The sequence below is a fragment of the Myotis davidii genome, unplaced genomic scaffold (assembly GCF_000327345.1).
Source record: "Myotis davidii unplaced genomic scaffold, ASM32734v1 scaffold170, whole genome shotgun sequence".
Lineage (NCBI taxonomy): Eukaryota > Metazoa > Chordata > Mammalia > Chiroptera > Vespertilionidae > Myotis > Myotis davidii.
Window position 1 is genome coordinate 1588132 of NW_006282528.1, and position 9527 is coordinate 1597658.

At 48.0% G+C, this 9527-nt stretch overlaps 1 protein-coding gene across 2 annotated transcripts in view; it reads left to right on the forward strand.

Moving 5' to 3' along the window:
• Positions 1-6: 6 nt before the first annotated feature.
• Positions 7-9527, forward strand: part of GART (phosphoribosylglycinamide formyltransferase, phosphoribosylglycinamide synthetase, phosphoribosylaminoimidazole synthetase) — a 27749-nt gene continuing 18228 nt past the window's right edge. The window contains exons 1-6 of one of the 2 annotated variants that reach the window (XM_015560402.1): positions 7-49; positions 2475-2653; positions 5532-5627; positions 6066-6240; positions 7514-7625; positions 9028-9096. In XM_015560402.1, coding sequence (XP_015415888.1) covers positions 2509-2653; positions 5532-5627; positions 6066-6240; positions 7514-7625; positions 9028-9096 — 597 coding nt within the window. In that variant the 5' untranslated portion in view covers positions 7-49; positions 2475-2508. Of the gene's footprint in view, positions 50-2474; positions 2654-5531; positions 5628-6065; positions 6241-7513; positions 7626-9027; positions 9097-9527 lie in introns of those variants that run through there. The other variant, XM_006753108.2, reaches the window with a different exon arrangement.

Consider the following 9527-nt stretch of genomic DNA (forward strand, 5'->3'; position numbering starts at 1 on the left):
CGTGTTGGTGCCCCGCGTCGGTGCGCGAGCTCTCTCCGCCATCAGTAAAGTACATCTCTGCCGGGGGTGGGGTCTCGTGTCAGGAAGTGGATGAAACTCGTGGGAAGGGGCTCGGCTGCAGGAATCGCACCTGAATCGTAAATGCCGCGGGTGGGGGGTGGCCGCCTGCTTTCTCCCTGGAGCGGAGGCTCGCAGCGGGTCCGCCCCGTTTCCTCTCCGAGGCGCGGGCCTTGTACCCTCCTGCCGCTTTAGGTTGTGAACCTGAATTGCATTTCGTTGTTGTTGTGCAGCCATTGTATGCTCTGGCCGATGGGTGCGCTTTTGCAATTGCTTTCCACTTTGTGTTCCTCCGGAGTCCATCCCAGGCTCACCTGGCTCGTGTCTCGTTTGTTACTCGTTTAGGTAACCGAGGCCCCAGAAGGGCAAGTCCGCAAGGTGTCGAGCTAGAAGGGGACAGTTTCATCCCAAACCGAGGCCCTCGCCCGGTGTGGACTCTCTTATTCGAGCTAAATGTAAAGCCATGTGTATTTCAGATGTTTCCATCCACGTGGCCAATCTGTGATTCCCGTTACACAACAGCTTTCCCCTCTCGGAAACGATAATCCAGAAATTGTTTCTTCCTCCGGTTTTCAATGATTACCATCTCAATTGTTACAGTATCTGATGGGAAATTGTTCGTGTTGCAATCCTGGGTCCACCCCCTCTAATCCTGTGACCTTCAGCAAGTTGCTTAACCTACCTAATACCTCATTTTTTAAAATATATATATATTTATTGATTTCAGAGAGGAAGGAAGGAGAGAGAGAGAGAGAGAAACATCAATGATGAGAGAGAATCATGGGTCATCTGCCTCCTGCACGCCCCCCACTGGGGGTTGAGCCTGCAACCCAGGTATGTGCCCTTGACAGGAATGAATCCAGGGCCCTTCAGTCCACAGGCCGATGGCTCTATCCACTGAGCCAAACCAGCCAGGGCTAATGCCTCACTTTCTTATCTGTACAGCAGATATTCATAAATAAACATGAAGATTAATTCATGATAACCACTTGGAATACAGCATCATCGGCTTAGATTCTTTTTCAATCCTCACCGGAGGGTATTTTTCCATTGATTTTTAGAGACTGGAAATGTGATAGAGACACATCCATTGGTGCAGCTGAGCTACATGGGGGAAGCGAACCCATGATCCTTCAGTGCACAGACGGTCACTCTAAACACTGAGCAACCGCCCAGGGCTTAGATTTTTACTTAAATGTGTAATCCTAGCATCATGCAAGAAATTAAAAATGGCAGTTTTCTTTTTCCTGTTATCAGTTTGCTTTCTACATAATTAAATGCCTCTGGAAATTAGTACATTCATGTGACAAATTATTTGTTTTTTTGGCTTTTTTTCTGTTAAAATTTATTTCTATCCCTAAAGTATTAATTTAGATAAAAGTAGGCAATAAAATATAACAAGGTAGCATTTACTGCTGCTGAATGTCAGAAATTGGGCTAATTGTTTATATAAATGTTATTTCTGTTCATTCTTGCGTAGCCTTGTAAGGCATGTTTTCTTCCATCTTTTAAGATGTGAAGAAATTGAAGTACAAATAGAGCTTATCAAGATCTCACTGCTAACTTCAGTTGAGAGATAGCTGTTGCACTAAGAATCAAATGCCAGAACTAAAGTGAGATGTGTTCAAATTTGATTTTTGCCATCTCTGCGAATTTTCTAACATTGCCCTACTTAAGTCAGGGGCCAGCAAACTATGGCCCCTGTGCCAGTCTTTCCTGTCACCTGTTTTTGTACAGCCACTAAATAAGAATAGTATTTACATCATTAAGTTGGTGAAAAAAATTAAAGGAAGCATGTTTCTACGGCATGTGGAAAGTGTAAAGTTCACATTGCCGTGTCTATGCCTAAAGTTACTGAAGCCCAGCATGGTTATTCTTTCCAAGCCTCTAATCGCCTCCTACAGCTTAGAGTAGAGATAGGCACCTACGGCCTAGAGCCCACTGTCTGTTCTGTAAGTTCCCTGGACGCAGCCACAGTTACTTACGCGTGCATGGCTGCTTTCATGCTGCTACGGCAGAATTCAGTATTGTGGCAGAGACTATGGCCCCCAACGTCTATTGTCAGGATTTAAAAGCAGTCACTGTAAACTCTGGTCTAAACATCAGGGTTCATTTCTAACTGAGGCTGGTGATTACCCTAGCTTCTGCAAGTGAAGCCTACAGAAGGGTTACTGTTCACGGAGTTTTTTTGTTTTTTAATCAAATAAGGAGTAAACTTGTCATTTCACTCCTTAACTTGGCTCTCTAGCCAGTCTGCCTCATTTTTAAAATCCTCCCTAATATCTTAGGAATGCAGCCGTATTTGTCCAGTTACGAACCCTAATGTTCCACAAGTGAGTCGGGGGTATACATCGTGATGAGGGATTGTGATTCCTAAGGCGTGTGCATCCTGACGTGTCACTGTGGTCCTCCTGCAGCTGCGCGTTCTTGCGGAGTCCTGCTGCAGACAGCATGGCCGCCCGAGTGCTTGTCGTCGGCAATGGGGGCAGAGAGCACACGCTGGCCTGGAAACTGGCGCAATCTCCTCACGTCAGACAGGTGTTGGTCGCCCCCGGGAATGCAGGCACTGCCGGCTCTGGGAAGATTTCAAACACTGGTAATCATGTTTTCAAGTGGGGAGTGTAATTAATAATTATAAATGGTAAACTGTCAGCTGCATCTGTGCTTTGTAAGGTCAGTTGCTCTTCAGATTTGAATGCTTTCCTTAACCTTAAAACCTGTGGGGTGATTTGAATACTTGCCATCTATTGCAAATTTAAGGTATCTGTTGTTTGGAGTGTAGCATTTCCTTATCTGAAATTATTTTAATATATTTCTTTCTTTTTTTAAATATATTCTATTGATTTTTTACAGAGAGGAAGGGAGAGAGATAGAGAGCTAGAAACATCGATGAGAGAGAAACATCGACCAGCCGCCTCCTGCACATCTCCCACTGGGGATGTGCCCGCAACCCAGGCACACGCCCCCGACTGGAATCGAACCCGGGACCCCCCAGTCCGCAGGCCGACGCTCCATCCACTGAGCCAAACCGGCCTCGGCCTGAAATTATTTTAAACCTTATAAAGCCCATCCATTAAAGTCACAAGTGCCTAATATAGGTTAAAGGCATTTTAATGTATATTTTTGGACATAAAAAGTTGAGCGATGCCCCCCACCCACTCCCGCTGGCTTGGCTCAGTGGTTGACCTATTGACCTATGAACCATGCGGTCACAGTTTGATTTCCGGTCAGGGCACATGCCTGGGCTGCGGGCTTGATCCCTGGTATGGGGCGTGCAGGAGGCAGCCGGTCCATGATTCTCATCATTGATGTTTCTGTCTTTCTCTACCTCTCCCTTCTTCTCTGAAATCAGTTTATTTATTAAAAAAGTTGAGCAATGCTATTAAATCTAAGTTCTGACAAGTCTCGCTCCATAACAGATCTCAAGCTTTATGTCTTCAACCAGTAAAAAATGACCACGTCTTAGGTTACATTAAACTCTTCAGTGGCTTCCCGTAGGGCAGTGATGGCAAACCTTTTGAGCTCGGTGTGTTAGCATTTTGAAAAACCCTAACTTAACTCTGGTGCTGTGTCACATAGAGAAATTTTTTGATATTTGCAACCATAGCAAAACAAAGATTTATATTTTTTATATTTATTTTATATATTTAAATGCCATTTAACGAAAAATCAACCAAAAAATGAGTTCACGTGTCACCTCTGACACGCGTGTGGTAGGTTCGCCATCACTGCCATAGGGCTTAGAATAAAACCAACCTTCCCGAGCTCCTTACAAAGCCCTTTGCGATCTGGCCTCTGCCTGCCTTGCCAGCCTGATCTTTTCCATCTTCTGCGTCCTTTCGCTGCTCCATCCATGCAGTCCTGCCAGTTCCCAAGCAGAGCTGCCCTGGTCTTTGTATTCGTTCCCACCCCTCGCGTGACTGGCTCCTCGGTCCAGGTCTCAGCTTACATGTTACCGCTCAAAGAGGCCTTTCCTACAGTTCCCAGTTACAGCATGTTCACCCCATTTTATTTGTTTTCAATTGTGAACCATCGTATTTATTTTTACTTTCCTGCTGTCTGTCTTCTATCTTCATTTCCTCCCTAGAACCTAAGCCTTTGAACATGGGCCACATGAGGGCAAGGAACTCATTGTCTTGTTTGGCACTGTGTGCACCATGCCTGGTACCCTAGGTGGCACACGGCGTATATGGAGAGACGACCATGACCCAGCCAGCCACAGACTGGGAGAAGATGGTTGCATGCACAGGACCAAAAATAAGATGAAACAATAAATAAGGAAATGCCTGCTTCCCTGGGATCTTAGGTCGGGGTGAGATCTCGTGTCTTCTTGCTCGAGAACTGGCGCGGTTCCTTCAGAAGCAGATGATGTCATGCAGGCAGGTGACACCTAAGCCGACATGAGGCTGCTGCCACTTGCAAAGGCAGGTTAGGTGCGCCCCTTCCTCGTGCGCCTTCTGCTCTGCTGAGGTCATTGGCTGCGCTCAGCCCAGGGTGTTTGCAGCTGCCACCCCAGCGTGCGTGGTCCTCCACCCTCGTCCCTGCTCATCACACAGCTCACGCTGTGTGGACTAAAGACACCAGCTGACAGGGTGGTGGTCCAGGTGCCGGGGAGCAGGAGCGATCTAGGGAAGCCGCTGTGCTGAGTGCATGGTTGCCCTTCTGCCCGTTACTTAGCACTCCATCCGCAAAGCAAGCTGACCTGTCCTACAGGCAGACATGAACCCAGTCTTAAATCAGTCAGCTCTTAGTTGAAGCATCTTTTCACAAGGACACCCTCCCTGACTCAACCAGAATAGCGTCCCAGTTCACCTCATAGCAACTATGCCTACTTGGTTCACAACTGGGGTTTTAGTCTCCTTAAGTATTTATTACCCAACATGCCCACAGTGGAATGTAAGCATCCTACATGTAGGGGCCCTGTTGTGTTCACGTCGTCACCCCGTCACTAGGGCAGCACCCAGCACATAGCGGTCCTCAATGCATCTTACCAGGATAGCGTCCCAGTTCACCTCATAGCAACTATGCCTACTTGGTTCACAACTGGGGTTTTAGTCTCCTTAAGTATTTATTACCCAACATGCCCACAGTGGAATGTAAGCATCCTACATGTAGGGGCCCTGTTGTGTTCACGTCGTCACCCCGTCACTAGGGCAGCACCCAGCACATAGCGGTCCTCAGTGCATCTTGAATGAGTGAAATTCGAAGACCAGTTTCTGAGTGTATCCTGTGATGCGCGTATGTTGACTGCAGTCAACCCTTGTGACACAAACAGCATAGTAGAGAAGGGAGTTGGGGCGCTTCCTGGTCTTTCATCTCTCACTGGCTGCAGCGACAGCAGAGAACTAAGCCGTGTTGGTTCCAGCTGTCCCCTGAGGAAGCGCCTGCACCAAGTGCACAGGCATGCCCGCGTTTAGCACTTGGTCTTCAGGTGGCAGTAACTTAAAGGATGCCTGTTCCTCCTCTGTTCGCAGCCATCGCCGTCAGCGATCACAGTGCCCTCGCTCAGTTCTGCAAAGAGGAGAACATTGAATTCGTGGTGGTTGGCCCAGAGGCACCTCTGGCTGCAGGTAAAGTGTGTTTTTGTATATTGTCGCTGGGTGTCCATGCCAAAGGGGCTCAGAGAACGTCGAATCCAGCGCACTTTAGAGATGAGGGTTTCTGATGTGATGTAACATTGGGGAAAGGCGCTCCACCCTCTTGAAATTTACGGGTTTTAGGTTAATTTTTCCTCAAGCAGCAGCAATGTGATGAATGAGAAATCGAATTTGCAGCCACGGGAAACATATGTTTTTATATGTTCCTATCCAATCCATATATTTGAATATAAAAACTTCTGGATTTAAGTCACGTTTGTAGCATTTGTGTTCCTGTTCTGTAGAAAACATGAAAGTGTCACCAACAGTCATGGGCCTCGTCTCTGTGGAACTTTCATGTGACCCCGGTTCTTCCTGAGGGTGGAGAGGCCCCGAAGGCCGGGCTCAGCGGAGGTGTCCTTTCCCTCGTAGGGATCGTCGGGGACCTGGCGGCGGCCGGCGTGCGGTGCTTTGGCCCCACAGCACAGGCGGCTCAGCTCGAGTCCAGCAAAAGGTTTGCCAAAGAGTTCATGGACCGCCATGGCATCCCCACCGCCCGGTGGAGAGCCTTCACCGAGCCCGAGGAGGCCCGCAGCTTCATCCTGAGGTAGGGCTGGCCGGGAGGGCGCTTGCTGCCCATGACAGTCACCGGTCTGGGTCGCTTACATCGCCCGTTGGTTGTGAGATTGGGGTGGGGCTCACTCTGTTTTGGTTGCCTTTCTCCAACATCGGAAAAACATGGAATTCTCTGCATGTGTAGTAGATCCTGCGACCTTGCAGAAAGGGGAGTTTATTATTTATCACTGAGTAGTCCCTGGGGGAAGAGAGGTACTTGGTTTTACAGTCATGCGCTCTTTTCACAGCCAAGTTGATGTACACTAAGCATGTCAGTCTCGCGCCAGCGGGCTGCCTGCTTGACGTATACAGTGACAACTTAAGAAATAAAGGGTGAGCCCTGGCCGCTTTGGCTCAGTGGATGGAGCGTTGGCCTGCGGACTGAATGGTCCCGGGTTCGATTCTGGTCAAGGGCATGTACCTTGGTTGCAGGCACATGCCCGGTAGTGGGTGTGCAGGAGGCAGCTGATCAATGTTTCTCTCTCATCGATGTTTCCAACTCTCTATCCCTCTCCCTCTCTGTAAAAACTCAATAAAATATATTAAAAAAAGAAATAAAGGGTGGGATTTTTTGATAATTAACCAGAGTGAAGAACCATCACTTGGTGGCCTTGTGCCGCCACTGCTCAGCTCTTGGGCCTAAAGTCAGACATCCCTGTCCGTGAGTGCTGGCAGGCGCCTGACTTGGCCCTTTTTTTGCGACACCTCTCCCTGCGACCTGGTATGTTTTCCGTTTCCTAGTCGTTGAGTTAGTTTTGTTCTCTATTCATTCCACATCCTACAGAGTCTCTTAGGCGCTGAGTGTTATTTCCCAGTAGCCGAGTGCCTTGGGTTGGTAAGGACTTGGTTCCTTAGTGTCCTTTCAGATCTCCAGCTCCCTCAACAGAAGAAACTACCAGCGAGTTTCTCATATGCCCTTGGAGAAATGTCCATGTATCCATGTTCACATAGTTCATGCACAGCCACATCTTCTACTTGAATGAGTGTATGGCTCGCTGCTTTGTCTCTGAAAGATGATTCCATACCCGATTTGCATCAGTATGATCTTACAATAAGCGGAGGGGGGAGAGGAGGGGAATTATGTGCCATGTGATCACAACCAGAAAGGACTACGTAAGGAAACTGGGAAGTACAGAATGGTGTCAGGATGATCAGTAACTTCTGCTTCCCTCTGTTGCTGGAGCATATCATTACAAAATCCCAGAGCAGCTTACATGTTTGAGTTGTAAGGGTGTGTGGTGCTGAGGGTTAACCTGTCTCCACAGTGCAGACTTCCCTGCTCTGGTCGTGAAGGCCAGCGGCCTGGCCGCCGGGAAGGGGGTGATCGTGGCAGAGAGCAGAGAAGAGGCCTGCAGAGCCGTGCAGGAGATCATGCAGGTAGGGGACTCCTGGAGACACTCGTCATTGAGCCACACCGGGTAAAGCTTACAATTTTCTACTCTTAATTTTATAAAACTTTTCTCTCGGTAAGGAGGATGTTTCCAGCAAGCACGCAGGTAGGTTGTTTTTCGTAAGATTTTGTGTCTGATCCGCCTCTGAAAGGGTCCGGCCGCTCAGCACTGATGGCGGAACCTGGGCTCTGTCCTAGCGCCCCTTCTTGTCTGCTACTGAGAGGTGGGTGGTCCTCAGCCTGTAGAGCAGCGGTTCCCAACCTGTGGGTCGCGACCCCTTTGGCGGTCCAATGACCCTTTCACAGGGGTCGCCTAAGTCCATCCTGCATATCAGATATTTACATGACGATTCATAACAGTAGCAACATTACAGTTATGAAGTAGCAACGACAATAATTTTATGGTTGGGTCACAACATGAGGGACTGTGTTTAAAGGGCCAGAAGGTTGAGAACCACTGCTGTAGAGCATCTCAGAGCAGTGAGGCGATGAATTCGTGGACTTTGCTTTCTTTGTGGATCCATCTTCTACAGGGGAATCCTCCCTGCTCTGCATCTCAGAGCAGTGAGGCGATGAGTTCGTGGACTTTGCTTTCTTTGTGGATCCATCTTGATTGCTGTAGGTCCCCTCCTTGTAGAAATCTACTTTCACAGACATTCTTTAGAATAATTATTTAGTCAAACGTATATCATTCAGAAATGAAAATTAGAAGGTGAAGACATCTATTTTTCTGTTACCTTTCATTTGTACCTCTTCTCTCCTCTCTGTAAAAAATCAGTGGAATATTTTTTTTTAAATGAATAAATAAAATAAAAATGGGAAACTGAACTGTGTCCAGCATGGCCAGGGTGAACCTGAAGAGGGGATGGAGGATTAAAGGAGACAGACAAGAGAATACAGTTGGGACCAGGTGGGATCACTGTGCCTGGATGGGGAAACGGTGACACAGCCTAAGCCAAAGCTTTATTTTATAATCAGATCACAAAAAGCAAAACAAGGGGAGTGGTCAACATCTTTACAACGTTCTTGGGAATTTCAAATCTATTTCTGTACTCAAGCCTTGTTTGGCAGCACTTGCTGCACCTCCCACAGCCCATTAGCTACCTAGGAACAAGGGAGGACTATAAGGTCAAGCTTAACAGTGCTCGGAGGGCTCTGCCCTCCAAGGAGGGACTTGTATGTGCCTCTGCCACAGGTCAGTCCGAGGCTTGACCCTACAGCCGCTTCCTGCAGGAAACATTCCTAGGTTCCTTTGAGGCTTTCAGAAAGGGGAAGGGAAGTGACAATAGCAGTGCATTGGTCCATGGTACAAATGGTGGGAAATAACAGCCAATTAAGTAAATGTTAAGAGCTTACAACTTACTTCTGTACTTTTTAATCTACAATAAGGATAAAGCTTTTGGAGCAGCTGGAGAAACGATTGTCATTGAAGAACTTCTTGAAGGAGAAGAGGTTTCTGTGAGTATGTTCACCCTCTGGACTCTTACGGAGGTTCGGGAGCTAGGTTATCTGACCGTTGGGCCCCAAAACACTTGGATTATTGCTGGGGTCCAACCCCAGCAGGTCCAGGGGTCCCCAAAGGTGTGGACGGAGTTGGCGGAGAAGGAATGATACGGAGACAGCGTTCAGTTGATCAGCAGCCTTGCCAGGATCTCTAGCCACAATCTCCAGCCAAGTTCTGTGTCCATGTTCTCTTGCTAGGTTCTCCAGCCACGTTCTCCAGGTTCTCCAGCCAGGTTCTGTAGCCATGTTCTCTCGCTAGGTTCTCCGGCCAGGTTCAGTCGCCAGGTTCTGTAGCCGGCTTCTGCAGCCAGGTTCTGTCTAGGTTCTCCAACCAAGTTCTGTAGCCAGGTTCTGTCCAGCATCTTTTGCCATGTTCTGTCTCTAGG